Raw genomic sequence first — 26,564 nt, 5'->3', positions numbered from 1 at the left:
TCCTTTGTGTTCAGCAGAAGTAGAAACTCGTAAAGGCATAGCGAGTACATTTTTATTTTTGGGTGAACTCTCCTTTTAAATAACTTGGGGATTTTTTTTTTAAATATGTTGGAAATAATTATCATTTGGAATGTATGTATTATGTATAAATATACCAACATGTACTTATTATTTTGTATATGCCCCTATATGCTTTTTCGAATATATTATTCCATACCGTGTGTAATGCAGATGTTTCTTAATTCAATTCAATTCAATTCCATGTTTTTTCATTTCTATAGCGCTTTTACAATGTAGATTATGTCAAAGCAGCTTCACATAGAAGTTCTAGTCAATTGAAACGGTGTCAGTCCAGTTTTCAGAGTTGAAGTTCAATTTAGTTTAGTTCAGTGGGGTTTAAATCTCACTGCTGAAGGTCCAAACACTGAAGAGCAAATCCTTCGATGTGGAACATCGTGGGGAGGCTGCAGGTGTGAGTATATATGTGAGCAGGTTAATTTAAAATAATAAAAACAAAAAAACAACTAAAAATAGTAAACTCTGAACTGTCTAAACAACTTGTCAGAAATTCCAGATTCACTTCTGTTACTTATCAATATAGATCTGCAACTCATTTGCATAATGCCAGCCTATCATCTTCATTGGCTGTCTCTGCAATTATTCACAATCCATTTTGACCATTAAACATTTGCTAGCACTGTTTTTAAAAAATAATTTATAATAATCTTTTTAACTTTGAGTGTTGAAAGCTATGCACTCTATTCAGATCTTTCTTTCGTCAGTCTTTATGTTAGGGATGCACATTATATATAAGCAGTCACATCAACATCGGCCAATAAATGTTATTTTTATTATTGTTGTTGTTACTAGCGCAAAGTCAGGCTCCTGTTTTTCCCTTGTCGAGTGTTCCATGTTCCATGATTCCTTATTCTGTTTTCCGCCGTTTGTTAGTGTTTATTAGTTCCACCTGTGTCTCACTCTGTTTGTAATCAGTCTAATTATGACCTGTGTATTTATATCCCCGAGTTTAGTTAGTTCTTGGTTTCGCCATGAATGATTAACCTCCATGTCATATATTGTCATCGGCCTGTTTCCTGTTTCCCTTTTGTAAGTGTTTGTAAATATGTTTTGATAATCTGTTTCCAGTGCGTTGTTGGAGAGGGTACCATTTGACTTCCAATAACATAATTAGCCAATATCTTTAAGCTGACAATTTCTGTTACTTCTGATGGTTGAACTCATGTACAGTACCTGCAAGCTGCCACTTTTTAATATAAATTTACTGGTATTTTGACTTTTGGTTAATGATTAAGTTAATGATTAATGAGTTTTTCTGTTTTTAGTATTTCCCAAACAAAATTTAATACAGCAAGAAGTTTGTCAAAGCGATTTTTAAGGTCAGTATTATTAGCGCCCTTCAGCACTATATATTTTTTTTAATGGTCACAACACAAGCCTTTAAAATTATGGGTTTAAAACCTACACTGTAAAAAAACACACATTCTCACCCTGTTACCCTGTTATTTACTTGTTTATATTTTTTATGTTTTTACTTTTTATGGAACCATTCTTGACCAGACTCTAATCCTGTCATCGTGGTCAGCTTTGCTCTGCATCTCAAGTCCGCCAACTTACGGGCCGACTAACATGGGTACTGTGTCATACTGGTCCGTAGGGTTCATTTTAAAGATAAAATACAGCCATACAGACTTCTGGCTACATAATTCGCAATCTCCAGAAACATATGCAGGGCTACATTTTTAGAATGAGCCTGTGTTGGATATCCATGTCAAATAATTAAATAAATACAATTGATTGTCTACAGAACAAACCACTGTTATACAATGACTTGTCTAATTAGCTTTACCTGTAATTAACCTTAAAGCTTTTAATATTTTTGCTATCTGCCTCCAAATTCGAATGATCAGTTATGAGTCGAAAACTCCATATTGGTGTGTTCATATTTTTTGTATGTTTTCTATTCAGGTCTTAATCTCATAATGTACATCATGCTGTGTACAGACGTGTGAATCCATGTCAGAACGACTGCTTCCTGCTGCTCTCCTGCCGGATCTTCTGTAGCAGCTCGCCCGTGACATTTAAACCCCTGATGACTGAAGTTGGCGAAAAAGGTCAAGTGAGTTGGCGTAAATCTAGTCATTTTGCGGGTGTAAACGATGAGTTTAGCTCAGATTAATGACTCCCAGTGTCTCTGAATGCCGAGAACCTTTGCATCTCGCTGTTCCTCCACCTTTTGATCTGCCGGAAAAACTTTGCATCATGGTTGAGCATGCATACCATCGAGCGTGAATAGCTTTTTGATGTGGGTAGAGTGTTTTAGATTTAATCTATTGTGGCAAGAACAGAGTGAATTGGGAAATGCTACAGTAACGATGGGAGAAAACCTATAGCGCCGTGCTGGTGAAAGTTTAGAAGATTGAACTATAATGTGCCATTTATACCTCCTGTTGTTCTGTTTTAAAAAGCATCCGTGGTCTGTTTCACTTTCCATCACGTTGTGTCATTTCTCAGTTGTTGGTGGAGTGTGAGGCAGAAACACAGGTGTGGGGGTGTGGGATCGGCCTGTCACCTGACTGAAGTGATCACATGAAAAAGCACTGCATGTTCTCTGCTCTCTGGGAAAACACAGCCATTCCCTGTGCTTTCATACACAGATGCGAGGTTGCTTTGAAGTGTCGGATAGCTGTAGTGCAGTTTACACACACACACACACACACACACACACACACACACACACACACACACACACACACACACACAATGCATAATTTAATATCTTTGTAGTGATTTTTTTTTTTCATCTACACTATTAAATATGCTTGGGTTAAAAAGTAACAAATGCAACATTGGGTCAAAAAGTGGAATTTTAAATTTAATAAATTGGAAAAAAATTTACCCAACTTTGGGATTGTCCATTTTTGACCCAACATTGCATAATAACCCAGCATTTTCTTATTTTTGTGAAACACAAAAGCATTTAAATGCCTGCTTTAAAATGCACCACTGCAAAGCAGTCATTTAAATGGATGAATATGTCGATCTCACAGAAAAGAAACCTTGATGAAGAGAATATACAGTTCAAAGTATATCCAACAACTAAATTAGTAGTTTGAATAACCAGCAAACATAATTTTGTGATTCGCATATTGAGTGTATACTTAAATTACTTCGAAATTTACTCATCGTAGCTGTGTATTGTTTAATCAGCTGTTTATTATGGTGGCCAAGAGAGCTTAACATGTGGCAATTTAAGAAAACCTATGCAATTACAAAAAACACCATCAAACTGAGAAAAGATCTTGATCCTTTTGATTGTGAGCACAAATCATCACATGCAAAAAAAATAAATAAAAAAAAAATGCACTGCATTTTCTCACAACAAAAACAAATTAATTAAACTCACAACACTTTAAATAGCACAGAACACAACAAAAATGTTTTAGGGGACCCAAAAAACATGACCAGGGTTTCCGCTAGGTCTGAAAAAGTCTACAATTTAAAAGGTAAAATTTTAGGCCTTAAAAAGTCCTAAGTTTGCTGTTGTAGGTCTTGAATATTTTTGCACAGGTCTTATTTTTCCTAAATGTAACTCTACATCTAATGCTCATTAAAATACTTTGTTGTTGTTGTTGTTGCTTGGTTTTCGTGGTGTTGTAGTTCTATTTCACCACTCTAATTGTAATTTGCGGTAATACAACTGCAAATGAGAACAACATGCAATAGTCAATCAGCTTTTTGTTGTAGAACTCTGAGCGCTCGGCGAATGTGATGCTTTCGGTGTGCGCGACATGATTTCGGCTGGTGGAGTGCACAATTTTTTGAGACTCAGGTGAACAGTTCGCGCATTGCCACGTTTCATTCATAGGTTAGGTTTTACACTGATGTAAATATTACAATTTTGAATGTAAAACTATTTAATATTTACAAAACTATAATTAAGTTACAAAGTTTGTCTTTGATAACTGGAAAGGACTATATATAACATATTAGTTTAGAATGTATTGATGCCCAATTTCTAGGCTCTTTTTTTTGGGGTAATAATGGTCAGGATTGTTGCAACATTATTGCCATTTTAGCTTGTAAGTAGAGGACAGAAACTAGCTAGGCAGTAATGTGTGAATTGTTGAGTGGGCAAAAAAAAAACATTATTTTTAGTTAGTGTACTTTGTTTGCCTTAATTTTTGCCATAATAAAAAATATAAAATTAGAGCAATCCATGTACTGTTGCCATTAATATTTAACGTTAATAGATAGAACTGTCCATGATATGAACAAAGGCAAGTGATGCATCAAAGTTTGATTTAAAAAATCTTGAATGGTTACAAAAATCGTTATAATAAATGATAATAACAATAATAATAAAAAATAATTCGTTTAAAAATCTTCAATGATATTAATAATATGACGTAGTTCCGAAAACGTTCTACTTTTTTTTTTTTACTGATTTTACTGTTTTTCTTGACTGCCCCCTGTCATTTAAAATAATATCTCAATGGCACCTCTATTTCGTGAGGTGCGCGTGCAGTCAGCTGAAGAATTAATAGCCCCTTTTGAATTTTTAATCTTTTTTAAATATTTGCCAAATGATATTTATCACCGCAAAGACATTTTCACAGTATGTCTGATAATATTTTGTCTTCTGGAGAAAGTCTTATGTTTTATTTCGGCTAAAATAAAAGCAAATTTGATTTTTTTTAAATCAATTTTATGGACAAAATTATTAGCCCCTTTAAGCTATATATATTTTTTTACGATAGTCTACAGAACAAACCATCATTATACAATAACTTGCCTAATTCTCTAACCTGCCTAAATAACCTAATTAATCTAGTTAAGTCTTTAAATGTCACTTTAGGCTGAATAGAAGTGTCTTAAAAAATATCTAGTAAAATTTTATTTACTGTCATCATGACAAAGATAAAATATCAGTTATTAAAAATGAGTTATTAAAACTATTATGTTAAGAAATGTTGAAAATCTTCTCTCAGTTAAATGGAAATTGGGAAAAAAATAAACAAACAGGAGGGCTAATAATTCAGGGGGCTAATAATTCTGACCAACTGTATGTGCACAGTAAATTTGTAAAAAAGCACCTAAATTTGTAAACGCAATTAAGTTAATTTAGTCGATTTGTGTTGAGACAACATGGAGCAATTGTGTGGAACTCAGCCTTTTTTACAGTGTATGTCCACACGTGTAGCAAAATGACAAGCTCAACTTGACTCTTCCCTCAAGCTCTCATTGGCCTGTGTCGATTACGCAGTCGCCGGGTCTGTTCTGGAACTCCACCTACTTTGATGTAAGATTTATTTTCGCAGCTCATTTACTCTTTTCACGGATGAATGCGCAGAAACTCGCTCGTCTTTGATAGCAATCCAAATGACCTTGCACACCTCAACGTGTGGTCAGCGCACAGTCCAGTCTTGAATGTTTCAGTCACACTTTGCTGAGTGTCAAGGCTATTCTCCAAGTGGAAATTGGTGCGCATTTTAACATGTTTCACCTATGACGATACCTTTTTCAGAAGAGCGCTAAAGTGTGCGGCTTCTGAAGTTTGAGAAATGCGCTACTTCACATGTGCTTTACATTTACTAAAAGGCAGACAGGCCATGGTTATTTCTGCTTTCATTAAGTGGATGCACGCATCACCTTGTTTGTTTGTTTTGTTCTTTGTGTTAGATCAATGCTACTGCCAGATGTTTATGAAGCCAACCATTTAAAACATGAAGAAAATATAGCTGGTGTTGCAGTTAAAATTATATTAAAATTGATAGTGTTATTTTTTTATACAATCGATGGATTTCAGCAGTGATCCTCAACCCCCAGTATTGATCTGTGAATCAATTGGTACCAGGCCACACAAGAAATCATTAATTATTTCTGTTTTATTTATTATCTGAGTCTGAATGATCTTTTATTTTGAAAAATCACCATATTCTCTCTGTTACATCTTGGTCATTTGAGGGCTTAAATGTAACCCACAAGCTAGTAAAATGAGTAAGAAACAAAAGTCTTTGAAAAGTTTCTTTTGCTAAGGGGAAAAGGCCTAGTAAAGGACCCACAAACTGCCAAGGAATAAGTCTGCAACCAAAATGGAATAAATTCATTTATTTCCTAAAAAATTCAACACACAATACCCCATAAGAATGGTGGTGGCAGCATCATGTGTGGGGATATTTTTAGCAGCAGGAACTGGAAAACTAGTCAGGATAAGGGAAAGATGAATGCAGCAATTTACAGAGACATCCTGAATAAAAACCTGCTTCAGAGCACTCTTGACCTCAGACTGGAGCGACGGTTCATCTTCCAGCAGGACAATGACCCAAAGCACACCGCCAAAATATCCATGGAGTGGCTTCACAACATCTCAGTAAATGTCCTTGAGTGGCCCAGCAAAAGCCCAGACCTAAATCCTATTGAACATCTCTGGAGAGATCTGAAAATGGCTGAACACCGTCACTTCCCATCCAACCTGATAGAGCTTGAGAGGTACTGCAAAGAGGAATGGGCAAAAATTCCCATAGACAGGTGTGCCAAGCTTGTGGCATCATATTCGAAAAGACTTGAGGCTGTAATTGCTGCCAAAGGTGCATCAGCAATGTATTGAGCAAAGACTGTGAATACTGATGTACATGTGATTTATTTATTTTTTTTCAGCTTTTAAAATTTTTTTTTACTTTGCAACAATTAAAAAAAATCTTTTTTTCACATTGTCATTATGGGGTATTTTGTGTAGAATTTTGAAGAAATAAATAAATTTATTCCATTTTGGAATAAGGCTGTAACATAAAATGTGGAAAAAGCTCTCGCACCTCCCAGGCACACTAAGTTGAAATGATCTTTAGCATGCCCCAGTCTATCCACTCCCCCACCTCCTAGGCCAGGGGTTCCCAAACTTTTCAGCCCGCGACCCCCAAAATAACAATGCCAGTGACTCGCGACCCCTAATATCCTCTGAGGTGGTTATAAATACAGAAACCTTGCATGCATGACGCAGACACACCAATTAAATTTGTGTCAGTGCTTTAAATGTGCTAGAAAGTATAACCTGATGTTATAAAATCCAAATGCATCTGACGCTATTGCTGCCTTTAATATAATGTAATTACCCCAGGGGTCGCAATCCAATAGAACTATTAACTATAAGCTACTATATAGTATATAGTAACTATAAACGACTATTTTTATTTTCAGTATAGTTATGGATAAAATATGTTAATTCTTATGGTTTAATAAAAATAAATAGATTTTTGGAAATCACCAGGCGACCCCCCTTCATCGCCCCGCGACCCCTCGGAGGGTCCTGACCCCCACTTTGAGAACCACTGTCCTAGGCCATAGTAAAATTGTCAAGCGTGGAGGAAACCCATGCCAACATGGGGAGAACAAGCAAACTTCACACAGAAATGCCAACTTGCCCAGTTGAGACTCGAACCAGCAACCTTCTTGCTGTGAGGTGACAGTGCTAACCACTGGGCCACCTTGTCACTCATTTTAAAGAATGTAATTTTTTTAAATATTTGTCCTTGCGGTGAATATAAGTGAAGTCCTGTGTCTGGAAATGCCATCTTATGTGTTCTGCAAAAGAAAGACAGTCCTGCAGGACTGACGTTAGGGTGAACAAATGATGAGAGGATTGTTATTTTATGGTGAACTACCCCTATAAGTGACTGTAATTCTCCTTTTTTATATTTGTGGAAGAGAGTACAAAACTAAATTGGATGCCATCCCAGAACAAACCGCAGAAAACTGCTTAGCAAATCAACCAAAATGAGAACACAAACTTTTCAAAACAATAGTTTCTATTCAAGGTAATAAGATGCGAAAGCCTGTTTGGTGGACGTATATTCTATAAAGTTTCAGGCAACAATTGTCTGATATCCCTTAAGGCCAGTATGAAGTCACGCTGGATAATGGGCTGCTTTCAGAGCAATCTTTATTCTGTACTCTGTGGATGCAGGACTATAGAGAGGTTACTGCTGGCTTGGAGAACACATTATAGGATTTTCTTACTGAGTTGCTTTGAATAAGCCACAGCAGGCACTTAAACAGAATTTGCTGAGCACTGATATGGTTTAAAAATGATCTGTTGCTGTAAGATTTGCACCGTCATAAATAAGATTATAATCAGTTATCTGCCAGTACAGTTACGTATGTGTGTCATAAAGGTTGGTAGAAAATATGGTTATAATGAACTTACTGTATAGGTTTGTGGGAATTAAAACAGTACATGTAAAACAGCTTTTTTACCACCATAGAATAGAATGTTTCATGTTTCTTGTGTTTTTCTCAATATTGACAGCCATACATAATTACCATAGTTAAAAAATAATAAAAAAATTGCAATATTTTATTTAATGTGACTGTAGTGTTTATATACCGATTAATTCTGTCAGCAACATTTAGAAAAAAATAATAATTAAAACGGACGACTCTTTTGCACTCCAAAACAATGAATGTGTCCTCGTCCACCAAATTTTAATTCAATTCAATTCAATTCAGCTTTATTTGTATAGCGCTTTTACAATGTAGATTGTGTCAAAGCAGCTTCACATAAATGGTCATAGTAACTGGAACAGTGTGGTTCAGTAACTGGAACAGTGTAGTTCAGTTTTTAGTGTTTAAGTTCAGTTTAGCTCAGTTCAGTGTGATTTAATCATTACTGAGAGTTCAAACACTGAAGAGCCAATTCATCGATGCGTAGCTCTACCAATCCTGAACCATGCGAGGCAGTGGCGACAGCGAAGAGGGAAAAAAAAACTTCACCTGATGGTAGTGAAGAAAAAAAACCTTGAGAGAACCAGACTCAGTTGGGCACGACCATTTTAATTTCTCCGCTGGCCAAAAGTCTTGTGCAGAACTTCATTCGTCGTGGTTTAGGCGTGTACTTGTTTCTCTGTCTGTGAAGGTTTTTTTATTTATTTTTTACAATATCTGTGTCTGTTCCTGCGTCAATAATTATAAAAGATCCACAAAATTGTGGTGGATTCTGTTAAAGAACTTACGGAACTTGAAGAACTTAATTTTTTTTTTAGTCTTAAACCCAGGGTCGGACTGGCCATCTGGTAGCCCAGGCAGTTTCCTGCTGGGACAACATACTTTTTTGGGCCGTGCTGATCATTTTCTCATGATCTGATTCGCCCATGAAAGCTTAGTAAGCTATTAATTTTTCTACCTGATTTATTGAGGAATCCTGGTCGCAGAGTTCAGGATGAGCTGCATGTATAAATAATGATACTTATACATTATCAAACTGGTGTGCAACTTACTAAGCAAAATTAATATATTTTTTTAATTTGGTTTTGCAGGCCCACATAAATATTTGTTGCATTTTTTAATCATTTAAATTCATTTGACTGATGTTTCGCTGTCGAGTTGAATGTTTTAACTTTTTAAGGGTCTCTGACACATTGCTTTTATTATTTAACTTTATTTTGTTAATCAACACTAATTGTGTACATCAGCAGGCAGTTTTTGTTATGTTCATTATTTAATATTGACTCCCTCAAAACACACAGGCACACACAAGATGGACGTTCTGTAAATTATAATTTTATTGTAATAATAGACTACATTTTTTACATTTTTAATTTGTCAGCTCTCATTATTTTCTAAATATGGCTTTTGTGCTTTTATACAACGGGAGTTGCTAAACATAGTCAAGAGCATGCACATATGGGTAGCATTTTGATTGTATGTAGTGGGCCGCTCTGGCCTAACATGCCAGGGCCAATTATTAATTTTTTTGTCCCAGTCCAGCCCTGAACAAACCCTATACATTTTTATAAGTGTTGAGTGTGTGTATGTATATACATATATATATATATATATATATATATACATATATATATATATATATATATATATATATATATATATATATATATATATATATATATATATATATATATATATATATATATATATATATATATATATATATATATATATATATATACATATATATATATATATATACATACATATATATATATATATATATATATATATATATATATATATATATATATATATATATATATATATATATATATATATATATATATATATATATATATATATATATATATATATATATATATATATATATATATATATATATATATATATATATATATATATATATATATATATATATATATATATATATATATATATATAGATAGATAGATAGATAGATAGATAGATAAGTAAAAACAAAACTCACTGATGTATTAAAAGAGGGACATAATGCCCCTTTTTACAAGATGTAAAACAAATCTTTTATGTCCATAGAGTGTGTTTTTGAAGTTCAGGTCAAGATACCACACAAAAAAATGTTTTATAACTTATTGAAACTGCCCCTTTTTGGCTTAGACCCAAATTGGATCAGTTTGGTGACTGTCGCTTTAAATGCAAATCAGAATGTGTGCTTTTCAAAAAAAGGGTGGAGCTTCAAATACTTTGCCTCAGCATAGTAGCAGATTCAAAAACAAGAGTAACATCCTATGCTAATGAGGGAGAGATTGTCATTAATGGGCGGGGCTTTCCCCCTCTGATGACACGTATAAAGGGAGAATATCAATCAAAGTGTTTCTGCAAAAAAATAGAATTAATTAATAATAATTATTAGAGGCTGGCTATATTCACATACTGTTACCACTCTACTATGTTTAAACACCTTATAAAAGTGATTTTTGCACAATAGCCCCCCTTTAAACCATGCACAATAGCAATCATTAGTTGTAATGTTAAACGTTTTGAGAACATCAGTATTTACATTGTTTTTACCTGACTCCCACCTGCAGTTGATCTGACACATCTGCTATCTGCAAAATAAAATTAGAAATCAGAAAATCTATTTCTGAGATTGAACTATCATCTAATTGCATCCACATGCTGATGTTTGCCTGTATGCATCCACCTCTTCCTAGCCGGTATTCACCTGTTCTGTGGCATTAAGTGTGGGCCTGTGAGAGGTGGATGAGAGCCTGACTCGCAGTGAATCATAAGCGCTGGAGGGAAGCAGCACAAGTAATGCACGTCTGCCTCCACCTCTTTCCTTCACCATGACTTTTGTCTCCTCAGGTTAGTGTAAAAGGGAGCCTATTATAATATTGCTCCTCTCACATTTCCCCTGATGGAGCGCTTGATCTGGCCCGAGAGAACGAGAGTCGAGATGCAGGATTTATTTAATGCTTTATTTCCCCTTGTGCTGAGTGCACAGTTCCAGCGCGTGTCTCAGCCGCTGCCTCTGGGGAACGATGGTGTGCCACTACTGATCCAGATCTATTACATGATGCATCTGAGCCAGGAATCCATCCAAAGACAAGCTGGAGCGTGCTTTCTGTGCTCATGCAGTGATGTAGGGCTGTTGCAAAGAGCCTGTGATGTACTGTACCAGTCAAAGGGATCAGTGGGACTTTTCAGTATTTTGGAGAAAAAGTGCAAATCACAAAAATTGTATTTATTTGATCATAAAATTTTTTTGTAAAATATTATATAGTATTATTTTTTTCATTAATTGAAAATTAGTGAGCTTTACTTCATTATGTCTTGAGTGTTTTTTAAAGGGTTCTTTGGCTCAAAAACATCTATTTATTTGATCAATAATATAATATAATCAACAATATTGTTAAACGTTAATAAAAACAACCGCTTTCAATTTCAATTGATTTTCCCAATGTACTTTATTCCTGCAATTCAAAGTAGAATTTTCGGTCCCACTTTATATTAAGTGGCCTTAACTAATATGTACTTACACAGGAATTACAAATTTGTAACAATGTACTTATTTAGTAGATACATGTATTTACTATGTACTTATGCTTGATTAAATACATGTATGTAATTACATCTGTAATTAACTTTTGTAATTACATTTGTAAATACACTGTTGACCATCCCTTACACCTTAACCCACCCTTAAACCTACCCATACCACTAAACCTGTCCATAACCCAACCTCTATCCCAACTCAAAAGCACCCCAAGTGTTCTCAAGTACATTATAAACACAGTAAGTACATTGTATTTATTTTTTGATGTAAGTACATAGTAGTTAAGGACACTTAATATAAAGTGGGACCGAATTTTCAGAATCATTACTGAAGTATAAGTTAAAAGTAGATTGCATATCGGAGATGTTGACCAATTTGGCATGATGTCTAATGTGAAACATCGCGATGGACAATGCCATTGTCATCATAGGCAGGGGGTGGGGGTGGTTGTTAAATATCAATTAATTCATAACTAATTAATTAATTGTAGCCTGCCGTTTTCACTACTTGACCCACATGGTCTTTGCTTTACCCACAACCAAACCATAAATACATAAAGTTACAAACAAATGACCACCTATCAATCATGAGAGTTTGGTTGAAGTTCACTGTAGTGCATACATTTTCATTGTTTTCAATGCAAAATCTTCACGAATTTAGGAGACATTTGTGCAAAATGAATCTTTGCACCTAAAAACGCCAAACTCAGCACTGAGGAACAGATTAAAACAGTTGTTATGTGAACTTGCTGAAGTAAAAAAGCCTGCATTGTTTGCCCCGCCTTTGTGCTTTTCTCATTGGCTCACTGCTCTAGAACTGAATGCGAATGATTGGTTTATATCAGTTGTCAATCACACAGTCAATGCCTTCTGCCCACAGCAGCTAAAACTGCGAAAATGTGAAGCGATGAAGATGAGAGAATGAAAATAAATTTACCTAAAGTTACTAATAATGACACATCTTATTAGTGATCATGTGCTGAATGTTAATCCACCATTTACACTTTTCCAAGAGTGGATAAAAGACTTCCAGTGGCTTCAAGTCCGCTATTAAAATGTCTAAAGCCATTCACTGTAAAGTCTATGGGCCGGGGTTTGCAGGTAACAGCGCTTGCCACTGAATCTACACATTTTAAGCGTGAGAAGTGCTGTATATTCCTTCAATTAATCCTCACAAAGCTGTCAGTCGTGCAGCTATATGTAACATTTAACACAGCTCATGAAAAGACTGTTATTGCTATTAAGATGACATGCAAATAATAAGTTAATATAAATGTGAGGCGGGGCGATGGATCGCGATGCCGGCTCAGCACTGTGAAGTTTGTCGGCTATCGGCAATGGACGATGGCATTGTCTAACCCTATATTAGATGCAACCAAAATACAAAGCAGAAAAAATATATGCCAACATCGATAATAAGGACGTAAATCATAAATGACTGAAACACAAATACTGATAAGTTATATTATAATATGTAATAAAACCAAAAATTTACTTTAATCACATTATTTTATTGAATGGTTTCAGGGTGGCATTGTGGCTCACTGGTTAGCACTGTCGTCTCACAGCAAGAAGGTCGCTGGTTCAAGTTTGCATGTTCTCACGTTGGTGTGGGTTTCCTCTGGCTGCTCCAGTTTCCTCTACAGTCTAAAGACATGCGCTATAGGTGAATTGGATGAACTGAATTGAGCGTGGTCTTTGAATGTGAGAGTGTATGGGTGTTTTCTAGTGTTGGGTTGCAGCTGGAAGGGCATCTTCTGCTGCTTAAAACATATGCTGGAATGATCGGCAGTTCATTTCACTGTGGCGACCCCTGAAAAATAAGGAACTAAGCTGCAGGAAAATGAAAGAATGTTTTTATGGAGTATATGCGTTTCATCCAGGACACATTTCACTGTAAGGGACAAAAAAATAAAAACAGAAGAGATTAAATTTCAAAATGAGAATGATAAAGTGTTTGCGTGCGTGCGTGCGTGTGTGTGTGAAGAATGGGATGATGAAGTCTGTGAAGTATCAGTGTGTCTGGGAGGTTGCAGATAGAAGGAAGAAGAAATGGAATTCCTGGAAATATGAGCATAAACAGAGACGCGGAAGTGCCACTTCATTTGCCGTCTCTCTCTGAAATCCATCAAATCAGGCATGACAGGCATGGAGAGAATTTCTTTCACTATTGATTTTTCTTTTAGTCCCCGTGTTCCCAGGGAGGAACAGTCTGTACACAGCAAACCATTTGCTTGGTTTATAGTTGCGGAAATAAGAAAGCTACATGAACTCTATATCACTGTACATTCTGTTGAGTACTGAATAAAAACAGAGCCGCATGAATATACAACACTGGCAGAAATGAAGTAGAGGTGCAGTGTGGGGCATTTTCAAGAGAGCTTCACCGTGTGTTTGATCTTTTTTGGGCTCTTTTCAAAAAGAATAATTTTACCTGGGATTTGCAGGCTTTATATACTGTATATACTGCATATGGTTTTTGATTTTCTTTGAAGATATCTCTACTACTCACTCTATTTGTTTGATCACAAATACACAAAAACCATGTAATATTGTGAAATAGTTACAATGTATTTATTCATTTTCCTTCAGCATTAGTTCCTTTATTCATCAGGGGTCGCCACAGTGGAATGAACCGCCAACTTATCCAGCATATGTTTCACACAGTGGATGCCCTTTCAGCTGCAACCCCGTACTGGGTAACGCCCACACTCACTCATTCACAACTTACGCTCAAATGTAGTTTATTCAATTCACCTGTACCACATGTCTTTGGACTGTGGAGGAAACCGGAGGACCCGAAGGAAACCCATGAGCACATGTGGAGAACATGCAAACTCCACACAGAAATGGCAACTGACCCAGCTGGGACTCGAATAAGCAAGCTTCTTGCTTTGAGGCACTAACCACTGATCCAAAAGATGGTTTATCAAAATATGGTGGTTTGATGAGGATTATTAGTTTGCATGGTGGTTTTATTTAATATGTTACTTGATTTGGAATAGGGTTGCAGCTGGAAGGCCATCCGCTGCGTAAAACAAATGCTGGATAAGTTGACAGTTCATTTCGCTGTGACGACCCCGATTAATAGAGGGACTAAGCCGGACAGAAAAATAAATGAATGAAGGAATCTATTTGTGAGTTTTTTTTATTCCTGTTTTAAAATTGTGGAGGTACTGTTTGTTTTGTGCATCTTCTGTATTTTGAAGCTATACTTTGTTTTATTTATCAGCGAGGGCCACAAAGGAAAAAAGCCCAGGGCTTTGTGTTTTTATCCTCGACAGTTTTTATTTTTAAAATGTATGGGATACTTGTATTTTTGGACAGCTTGTCTAAAATCTGTCAAATAAAATTCAGTTCAATTCAGCCCGTTGCCCAGTTATAACCATCCTAATTTCCCCCTTTCACTATGATGACCCCCCCTATTTTTAACCCCTGTATTTCTACAGCAGGGAATCAAACTCAAATTGGTGCAGGGGGGCCCTAGCATTGACTGACAATTCATATGAGGGCTACTTTAACATTCAAGCACAAGAAAATGTGAAAACCTGATCCACTCAGACATTTTTCCCCAGAGTATATGCAGTCAAAGCTCCTTTTTGTTTCTTGTTGTACATATTGAAGGGGTAGTTTAAATGGCTATGAAAATACTACAGTACACTGTAAAAAAAATAAATCCGTAAAATTTACGGTAAATAAACGGCAGCTGTGGTTGCCAGTACTTTACAGTTAAAAACGCGGTACAAACCGTAAAAGTAATTTTCATTTTTACAGGAAAATTATTAATTTTATTAATTTAACAAAATGTAATTATTTTAATAATTTATAGAGGTAATATGTCTGTATTTTGAATTATCAACATCTACACATCTTTTGTTACACGGTTAGTCACGTTAGCACACCCACATGCAGGTAGTGATGAGGAAGTTACATATTGAGCCAATGCTCATCACAATCAGAAAAGAGTATCAGCCTTTAGAAGGTGCTCAGTGTCATTCACACAGCTACTAAACACCAGTATGGTAACCCGCATAAAATAAAAGTCATGAAATAAACATTGTTTATCAACATTAGATGTAACATAAATCTCTAATGTACATAACTGATGGGGAAACAACTAAAAAAATCCATATTAATGTCAACAAAATGCATAAAAAGTGATGTGCCCTGCAGGGAATACTGGGAAAGTCAATTTACGGTTATTCGCCATATATATTAAGGAAACATACAGTTAACCAGGTTACGGATTTGTACTGTAGCATTTTTATAGTTTTTTACCGTTGAAATCACGTCCATTTTTTACAGTGTATAATAATAGGCATAATAACTATTATGTCCCAATCAATTGTTGCCCAACCAAAATTTTAACAGATAGTGTAAGACAGCAAAAAAGAGTTTGGGTAACTTTATTGACTTTACTGGCAATTGTTCTTCTAAACATTTCTTTTTTTGTAAAACTACAACAAAGAGGGGAAAAGTATGTATATATTTTTATTGACATTTACTCTAACATATTCAATTCAGCCAGCAGTAAAGGTTTACTAATACACATTTTCTATACGAATCTTAATATGCATATTAGGAAAATCTTTTAATGAGACCATTTGAATCGAATATTAGCTAAATGATCATATTTACACCACCAGCATAAGGTGTAAGCCATGAAAAAGTGTTTGTACAACAAAATACAGGCAGTTTAAACTGATTATAGTCAAATGACCCTTGAAAATAAAAATAAAAAATAGAGCTTTATTAAAAATAGAGCACTCACTTAAATCTCAATGCTTAAATCAGCCCCAGAAACAATCTGCATGTGCATTACTCTCAACCGCACACTGAGAGAAACCGAAAGTTAACCGGATATATAGTACAGTGGATATAGGCATAAATGGGCCGCGGGCCAGCAGTTTGAGACCCCTGTTCTATAGGATTTGTTTGCATTACCTGAATGCTACATTATTTAAGTTGTTTTTCTTAAATGGAAAATGTTCGGTCTGTTTGATGACAACAAAATGTAAAATTGGAATATCAGATGAAGCATCAGGTTATCCAGTTTAAAATGATATATTACACACTAAAAAATTCAGAGGTTATTATTTCTACCCAAATGTTGAATTGAGGCATTTGGGTAACTTTTGGGGGTTATTTTCTGAGTCTTGGGTAGTTTTTGAGTAGCGCTATGTAATCCAAATCTGGGTTATTTTCCGGGGTATTATTGCTTTAAAGTTTTATCGAGCACATCAACCCAGCTCCTTGGGCCAAATCAACTCACAGCAGGGGCTGACTGGGATGCCATTTATTTGACACCTACCTACAGTACCTACCAACTGTACCTGCCTACCTGCCTACCTACACAAAAACGGCAATAAAGCTTGTCTTACTAATGTATTTTTGTCTTGTTTCTAGCTTAAATATCTAAAGATTTTTAAATCAGGAAGCATTTTCTAGACAAGCAAAAATTGTCTTCTTTTTAGAAGTAATATTCATAATTAAGTGAGTTTTTGCTTAAAACAAGCAAAATAATCTGACAATTGAGTAAAAAAATATTTAAAGGATAATAATAATAATAATAATAATAATAATTATTATTATTATTATTACAATTAATTTTCTTATCCAACTGACATATTATTTAACTTGTTTAAGGAAAAACTTACTTCATTTTTGCGTATTATTTTGTAAACAAGACAATACTTTTTGCTTGTCTAAAAAATGCATGTCAATTTTAGAAGTTTTAGATATTTTAAACTATAAACAAGACAACAGAAACTCAAGGAAGGAAAAGCATTTTTGCAGTGTCATTGCTGACTGCTAACACAAAAATAAGACTGCATAAAAAATCTCCCACATAAATAAATAGTCAGGTGCCAACAAAATAGCTCTAGGTCTTTAATTGTGAAAGCGTGTTTGAAAAGCAGCTGAATGCAGAGGCTTTGGGTGATGAAATGCGATTTGTGAATGTTAGTCATCCTCATAAACACGTTAGATTCCTTATTTCAATCACATACCACACATTTTGTAAATCCTCTGCTGAATGATCTCAATAGAGGCGTTTGGTCTTGACGTCAGTGTTTACTCGCGCTTCATTCCTTCTAGCTTTTTTTTTAGAGATTGAGGTTTATGAGTAAAATAAGGTGAACAGTTGAAAAGGTCTAGAGAAAGTTCTAGAGAATGAATTAGATGTAGACAAACACTGCAAATGCTTTATTTGAATGCCCCCCCACCCCCCTTTAGACTATAGCTACAGTACATGTCATTAAATGTTTTGATGAATAAACTGTAGGTGCGGCACAGTGGCTCAGTGGTTGGCACTGTTGCCTTACAGCAGGAATGTCGCTGGTTTGAGCCCCAGCTGGCCAAGTTGGCATTTCTGTGTGGAGTTTGCATGTTCTCCCCATGTTGGCGTGGGTTTCCTCCGAGTGCTCCGATTTCCCCCACAGTCCATGATTTGCAGTACAGGTGAACTAATAAACTAAGTTGGCCGTCATGTATGTATGTGAATGAATGTGTTTGAATATTTCCCAGTACTGGGTTGCAGCTGGAAGGGCATCCGCTGCGTAAAACATATGCTGGACAAGTTGGCGGTTCATTCCACCGTGGTGACCCCTGATAAATAAAGGGACTAAACCAAAGGAAAATGGATGAATGAATGAATGAATGAATACACTGCAATAAGCAATAAGTTACATTACTTTTAAAAAACTTTCACGACTTTGTTGTCACTGTTTACTGTGATTTTTAAAAATTTTTTTATTCTTTGTTTTTTATTGTTTGATTCTTTTTACTTTTATTACTCTACTTGTATTTACTGATATCCTTGTTTTTGTCCTTTTATGTTTTTGTTTAAATGTTCATCTTGTTTTCGTTTTGTTTGTTTTAAGTTTCATTTAAACCAATAAACCTTTTTTTTGTGAGTAAACCTGTTTGCTTAAATTTTTTTTTTTTTTTTTGCTTAAAAAGTCAGTAAACTTAATTTAGAACAGATTAATTTGACTTATTTTTTTTCTTTTTATTGACTTAATAGCTTTAACGCAACATGTTTACTCATGTTAAGTATAGTCAACCATTCATATATTCTTTCATTTTCCTTCGGGCTTGTCCCATTTTTATCAGGAAACACCACAGTGAAATGAACCGCCAACTATTTCAGCATAATTTTTATGAAGCGGCTACCCTTCTAGCCGCAACTCAGTGCTGTTAAACACCCAAAAACACTCATATACACCCACTCATACACTATTGCCAGACTTCAAGTGCAACACGGGGAGAGCATCCAAACTATACACATAAATGCCAACTGGCCCAACCAGTTCCCGAACCAGCGAACTTATTGCTGTGTGGTGGTAATGGTCACTGAGCCACTGTGCCACCCCTAAAGTCAACTAATCACCTTTTAATCGCCTTTTATAGTTTAAATAAATGCTGCTATTACATATATTGAGTGGGTAGCACAATCGCTTTACAGCAAGAAGGTCGCTGGTTCGAGCCCCGGCTGGGTCAGTTGGCATTTCTTTGTGGAGTTTGTATATTCTCCCTGTGTTTGCGTGGGTTTCCTCAGGGTTCTCTGGTCATAATGTATGTGTGTGAATGGGAGTGTAAGGATGTTTCCCAGTGATGGGTTGCGGCTGGACAGGCATCCGCTGCGTAAAACATATGCTGGATAAGTTGGCATTTTATTCTGCTGTGGTGACCCCAGATTAATAAAGGGACTAATGAATGAATGAATGAATTAGTTTATCTAAATAAATGTAATAGCACTCATTTTATTTTATTCATTTTTATTCATTCATTTTTTATTCATATTTATGTGTACATTGTTCTTTACAGTTCAAATTTTCTAAAGCAGTGAGTTACGGTTTTACAATAAAGTACAACTGTAAAAAAAACACTTACAAAACACTTACAGTTAACCCATGCATTACTTTATTTACACGTCTTAAGTACAACCCTTTAAGAAATAATAAACAGTTTTCACTTGTTTTAAAAGTACAAGATTCAACACTGTAAAACATTTAATGACAAAAAAAAAAAAAATCAAGACAACAATTAAGTGTATGTTGCTTTAACTTTTTTTTTTACTTTTTTTTTTTTTAGGTTAAGTTATTTAGGTTTTTTAGGTAAGTTATTTAGGTTTCAACACATTTTTTTTTACTTCATACTTTTAGTCTGCTTGGTTGATGTAAGTTGAGACAACTAGTAAAGCTGATTAGATTCAACAAAAAAATAAGGCAGGAAGACATTTTTTAAGTGAACAAGTTTTATGTCAGTTTAATAATTTGAGTAACAGCTTTTATTAGCTCTTTTTTTTAAAACAAGAGCTCTTGAAAGGAGTCTGAAAAACTAAGAAAGAAAATAAACTAATAGCAGAATTCCAGTAATTGGTTTCCCTGTCCTTGCTGATCTCAACCCTGAACCCTTATCAGCCTTTCCTTTCATCATGTTGTTCTGACCTTTAACACTTTTCGTTCTCATAGAAGCCTCATGTTGTAAATCCAACACTGACATTACTGTTTGTCTGGCACGTAAGAGCTCAGATGATTTGGGTATTATTCAGAATATCATGCACTACGCTCTCAGATTGACATTTAAGGAAATTTGGTGGAATCAGTCAGTTGAAGATACTGGAATCAAAGAATGTAAATGTAAAACATTACAAAGAAGGATGCCGCTTCACAGTTGAGGGAAGTCTTTTATCAGACTCTGGAAAGATGATTGTTTATTCTCATGTGTAGGTGCAGAGTTGAGTGCCATGCAGAAAAATGACAGCGCTTTTCCAATTAGTGCTGTATTTGCATAACAAACAGGAACTACAAATGAAATGGTATTCAGAAGTAGAGCGTGTGTTATCGGAAAAAATTAATATAACCGCAAAGAGTGTCGTTTTTATTGACTTTATTGAAACTTTCAATGGTGTTTTGACAGATGCAAAGTTTAAGAAGTCTTAAAGTCAGCATAAAAGTTGTTGCAGACTTTTATTACAGTGATAATGTATTTCCAATGGTAATAGAATACTGAGTAAGGGGGCTGAGTTTTACTTTAACTCTTATTTTTGAACCATAGCAAAGAAATAATTGGGGGTGTGGCTAAGTATATTTTGCCGCCAAACTGACATCATTTGAGAATGACTGACAATTTTAGAGCAGAAGCTACTGGGCAGATTTTGATTAAAGATTACTTAAACTCGGATTAATTGCACAGATTAATTGTTCACTTTAAAGTACAAATAAAATTTAAAACTAACAATATGATTTTGTGAACTCATGTTGCTAGTTTTGTGGTGAACAATTCATCTCTGTGTGTCATAAAGGAAAAAAATTGTTTGCCTTTGTAATTTTTAATTGACATTAAAAAAAATACAACCCTCTGTTTGCTTTCAGCTAAATTCTCTGATTGCGTCTGTCTGAGGTATTGTAAGTGTGTTAGCCACACTCCTTCTTAAAGCTCTTGTTTAAAGAAAAGAGCTAATAAAAGCTGTTTCTAAAAATCCTGACAACAAATGAAGAGTTCAGATGCAAAAACCTCTAGGTGCGCTCTGAAATTTCTGTAGAAAATTTTTTTTTTCTCATCCTCCTGTTTAGAATGAGTTATTTTACATTTAAGACCATGAGAAATATGTATCCTGTGCTGTAAAAGTGAAATTACTGAACCTACACACAGAAGCCTGATAAAAATGCTCATTTTAGCAGATAATTACATTTGACATTTTGTAGGTTTTTCCTTCTAAACTTTTTAAGTCTTCGTCTTAGTAACTATAATTTTATTAAGGCACACAGGTTTGGACTAAGTAAATTATATAAAGTTTAACTCTATCATTAGTCAGTTTCCTTGTGTGAGTAAAAATATTAAGGCAGCAACATTTTTGTTAGTAATACTGTTTCATCTCAACTTTCGTTATGACGTTCTAAAATCAGGAGTTCAGGTTTGGATATATTCAGCTCAAGAAATGACAGATACTTTTGTGGGATTTCAAGGCATCATGTTTCATGTTTTATTAATTTGATTCATCAAAACAGAGTGCTTGTTTGTTTTGCAGTGAAGGTTAGTGATCAAGGTCAGATTTTTTTTTTTTAAATATACATTCAATTTCTTTCTTTTCTTGACTAAACCCTAGTATAACTCTCCCAGAAATATATGATGCATGCCACATAGGACCATTACGTGATTTTGATTTATTTGAAACTCACTATTTACTCACACTCACATAGTCGTAAATATTTAGAATTTTTCTGTTCAAGAAAGATATGAATATTGAAAAATATAAATGTCATGGTGGCCCAGTGGTAAGCACTGTGTCCACACAGAAAAAATGTCACTGGTTCGAGTCCTGGCTGGGCCAGTGTCTGGGACATTTCTATGTGGATTTTCCATGTTCGTATGGGTTTCCTCTGGGTGCTCTGGTTTCCCACACAGTCCAAACACATGCGCTATAAGTGAATTGGGTAAACAAAACAGTCCATAGTGTAAATGTTTCCCAGTACTTGCAGCTATAAGGGCATCCACTGCATAACACACATGCCGGGATAGTTGGCGATTCATTCCACTGTGGTGACCCATGATAAATAAGGGACAAAGCCAAAGGAGAATGAATGAATGAATGAATGAATGAATGAATGAATGAATGAATGAATGAATGAATATTTAAAAATACTATAAAGGTCAATGTTTTTTCCCAACATGTTTCAGTATACCTTCCTAGGTGTTCAGCAAAAGAAAGAAACTCAAACATATTTTGGAAGAAGTAGAGGATGAGTAAACAATTACAGAACTTTTATATTTGGGTGAATTATCACTAAATATCTTATACTTTTCACTTTGATTAAAAGACATGAGCAGGACATTATTTTTTAATGTCAAAGCAGAGTAAAAATAGCACCAGAAGAACACCCAAGATTTGTATCTAGACTTTGCTCTCAAAAATACAAACTCAGAGTGAACATGCAGGAAAAATAAAGATATTCATTTCGACTTTGTTCACATAACATCTGTCTGCATTCCCACCAAATGTTTGGCAGATTGTGATGCAACAGTGAAGCAGAGGCAACAGGAAAAAAAACAGAGAGATGGAAGACTGTAGACATACAAAGCCTATATCATTTGTAAACATAGCACCTACTGAAATGCAGAAACTTGTCAGTGCATGTAAAAGGAAAACTTGGAATTGAAAAAAGGAGTTTGATGAGTTTAACAGCTTTATTTCTGTATGTATGTATGTGTATATCTATAAAAATGAAGGGAATGCAGCATTAAAACAACATCAGGCTGAGTAAATAATGACTGAATGTAATATTTTTGTTAACTTTTCTCTATAAATACAAACTCAGACTGAGCAAGACACACTGAGGCAAAAGACACAAGCAGCATAACTCATTTTCATTGAAAAACAACTATAAAATCAAATCCTTCAGTGGGAAAACAGTGAAAAAAAATATTTGAACTGATTTAAATCAAGGAATATTCTGATACTAAATAAATACGCTGAATAATGAAAGCCACTGCCTGTTGGCATCATGACAGATTGGGGTGTAAACAATGTGAAATCTTGAGTTTTTCAATGCATATCTGATACGGCGCTCTCCTTTTCAAATCCGTGGTGAAATAGCTTGTTTGTGTTAGCTGTCAGCTTGACTCGCCAAAGCCTTGACAACATGTGTTGCGATGGGCTTAGCCTCTCCTGGCTAATTGAAACTGACTGCTGAACGCTATACGCTGCATCAGATTTCAGCTTGATGGAGGATCAGCTGGGTTCAACCTGAAGTTCTTATGAGAATCTGTGATAAGAGTCTAGATTCAAAATGACTGAATCACAGTCGCTCCCACCTGAGTGTCACTTGGGGGCTCATTGCATCAGCATGCAGGACTCATACCAGAGACTTGTGCATTTACATATAGATACTAAATGACGTCACACATCAGAATTCTTCAGGCAAGCTTGATTCATGTGCTGGATATATCCTATACATTCTGTTGATCTGTTTATAAAACTTAATAATGCTTGTTATGGTTTCTGTGTGTGTGTATATATGTATATGTACGTATATGTACATATGTATATATATGTATATATATATATATATATATTGTGTAAATTGTGTAAATAATCATCGATGAGATGCTTATGATAAGCCGTTGTTTGTTTACCTTCAAGCTTTGCGTGTGCCTGTGAAACAACCTGTGAGCGCCTGCACATGCACATATTATGAACATCTCGACATGCGAAAGTGATCCTGCGAAAGTTGTTCACAATATTGATCATCCACAGTGTTTGTAATTTAGTTAAATGTTTACAAATACAAGCGCAGCCGTTTAAAGCTCATTTGTGGTGAATGATGTCAGAATTTATCGGTATTTTGGAATGGATGTGTGAATGCTCTTTTCCGGAAAATTCCCGTAACGTCCTCGCCTGTGTGAACAGCGCTTTTTTGAATATACCGGTAAAGTCGTTCCGGAAATTTTCCAGATATTTACCGGTATCACTGTGTGAAAGGGGCTAGTGTCTTAACTCATGCTCAACACACACAAATCTGTTAAAATCTCATAAAAAGTACTCGAGGCTTTTGTGAAACCTTTCAAACGCTACGGGGTGGAATGACGCCATTCCTTTCTGCGCATATCAGCTTACTGCTTACCTCCCTATAGACCACTTTCTCACTGTAACCACTTTGCTCAGCTCGCCATGTACGTCGATATTACTTGAGACACAGAGAGGACTTGACCGCAATGACAGGGTCAAGTAAAGTGAGAACGATTCCAGAAAGCATGTAAAACAAAAACTGAAGCCAAAAAATAAAATAAACAAGTAAATAACAAGGTGAGAATGTAGTAAAATCTGAAAATGTGGTAAAAATCAGGTGAGGGCTTTTCTTTTTCTAGATTGCTTTTGAAAACACTATCAGTTGGGTTTAGGGAAGTGGGTGGGCAGGTCAGTCGCTGCTTTTGAAAACATTATTGGATGGGTTTAAGAAAGGAGGATGGTGGGTCAGTCATTCAGTCAGTTAGTCAGTCGACATAGACCTCTAGTGGATTTACGCGAGAACAGCAAGCGAATGGCATTAGCGAGAGAAATTTATGATCTCAAAAAGCATACATGGCGACGTTTGCTGGATTTACGAAAACAAAAACTGCAAACAAAAAACAAAAAACAAAAAAAAAACTAGCTCCTGGGGCATATTTGGTGCTCTCCAGAAATGTATATAGAGGCACATTTTCAGAATGAGCCTGGAATGTTTTTTACACTGTTTGAGAATTAGATCAGAGACTAAAGGCTGGAGTAATGATATTGAAATTGAAGCGTTAACTTTTAACTATTAATTTTTAGTATATATTTAGATATATATATTTTTAGATTTTTTTATTTGCTATGTTTAATTAACCCTGTATTTATAAATATTGCGGTTTTACTTTTTATTTAATCATAAAATGGAGCCATGGTGAGATATTAAATGTTACATTTAAAAGAATATAATCATGTAAATTAAACATGCAAATTGGATCCACAACAAACCTATCATGTAATGCACTAAAGCAATATAGAATGCATATTTCATCATAAAAAGCTCAAATATCTGCCTCTAAGAGTTCAAGTCAGCTGTTTGCTGCTTGCGACGGGGTTTGTGTGTTCCTGAGTAAAAACAAATCAAGAGACACCAGCTGTGGGGTAATCAGATCTAATTAGAGCAGAGACGATAATGATGACCAGGCCTTTGAATTATTATAATTTGTGTAAAATCCTGAGATTGTCTTGCTCGCTGATGCTAATGGAAATCAAAAGTAATTCCCCGATCTCCAACAGTCCTTTGTAAACAACCTTTCAACTGCACACATGTAATTTTTGGTTATTCAAGCGAAGCTCTAATTTAAAATAACCTCTTATTTACGGTGCAGCCGTGAAGGAGTTGTTGGTTAAAAAAATACTGTAGTTCTGAATATTGCTTATGAGGTAAGCTTTTGATGAAGTATTTTGATGAAGGTCACAATTTGGAGAGATTGTACAGTTTTCAGAGACTTTGATTAAATGATTAAAGGGCACCTATTATGCAAAAATCACATTTAAAAGGGGTTTAGGGCAACAGTCAATGAATATAACCAGCTTCTAATGGTAAAAATGTATTAATTAAGTTTAATTATACTTCATAAAAACAGTCTGCAAAAACATTTTGATTGACATTCTCCATTTCTATGTGTCATCAGAGGGGGAAAGCCCTATCCATTATTGACGCTCTCTCACTCATTACCATAGGACTGTAGTCTTGTTTTTGAATCTGCTACTATGCTGACACAGGCATTTGTAGCTCCGCCCCTTTTTTAAAAGATCACAATGTAATTTGAATTTAAAGTACCAGTCACAATGGCACAATGGGGCCGTTTTAAAGAGTTATAAAATAATATATGTGTGGTATTTTGAGCTGAAACTTCACATACACGCTGTAGGGACGTATGGTATTTTACATCTTGTAAAAAGGTCCATATTTGGTTCCCTTTAAGTATATTTTGATGGTTGTGTAAAATAATATATAACTGCATTGAATTTGTGTGTATTGGGTTGACAAATGCATCACGGTGCATTTAGGCAGCACAATCGCCTCACAGCAAGAAAGTCGATGGTTTGAGCCTCGGTTGGGTCAGTTGGCATTTCTGTGTGGAGTGTGCGTGGGTTTTGTCTGGGTGCTCCAGTTTCCCTCACAATTCCAAAGACATGTGGTGCAGGTAAATTGGGTAAGCTAAATGGTCTTTAGTGTATTTGTGTGAATGAGTATGGATGTATGGAT

At 35.3% G+C, this 26,564-nt stretch overlaps 1 protein-coding gene across 23 annotated transcripts in view; it reads left to right on the top strand.

Annotated features, from left to right (window-relative positions):
• The first annotated feature begins 1,040 nt into the window (after nucleotides 1–1,040).
• The window catches only part of LOC147832633 (uncharacterized), a 54,439-nt gene continuing 28,915 nt past the window's right edge, over nucleotides 1,041–26,564 (top strand). For 4 of the 23 annotated variants that reach the window (XR_015945416.1, XM_087295968.2, XM_087295976.2 and 1 more), the window contains exons 1-3: nucleotides 1,041–1,107; nucleotides 1,344–1,397; nucleotides 2,023–2,137. Coding sequence is in view for 4 of the 23 variants with exons in the window: in XM_087295968.2 (XP_087152094.2) it covers nucleotides 1,067–1,107; nucleotides 1,344–1,397; nucleotides 2,023–2,137 (210 nt within the window). In the remaining 19 variants the exon portion in view is untranslated. Of the gene's footprint in view, nucleotides 1,108–1,343; nucleotides 1,398–1,986; nucleotides 3,499–3,567; nucleotides 4,041–11,109; nucleotides 11,559–26,564 lie in introns of those variants that run through there. The other 19 variants (XR_015517079.2, XR_015945419.1, XR_015945417.1 and 16 more) reach the window with 8 other exon arrangements.

This window comes from Danio rerio, chromosome 19 (genome assembly GCF_052040795.2).
Source record: "Danio rerio strain M-AB ecotype USA chromosome 19, GRCz13ab, whole genome shotgun sequence".
Lineage (NCBI taxonomy): Eukaryota > Metazoa > Chordata > Actinopteri > Cypriniformes > Danionidae > Danio > Danio rerio.
The sequence above is the reverse complement of the archived record's forward strand: the minus strand, read 5'-3'. Positions and strand labels throughout refer to the sequence as shown.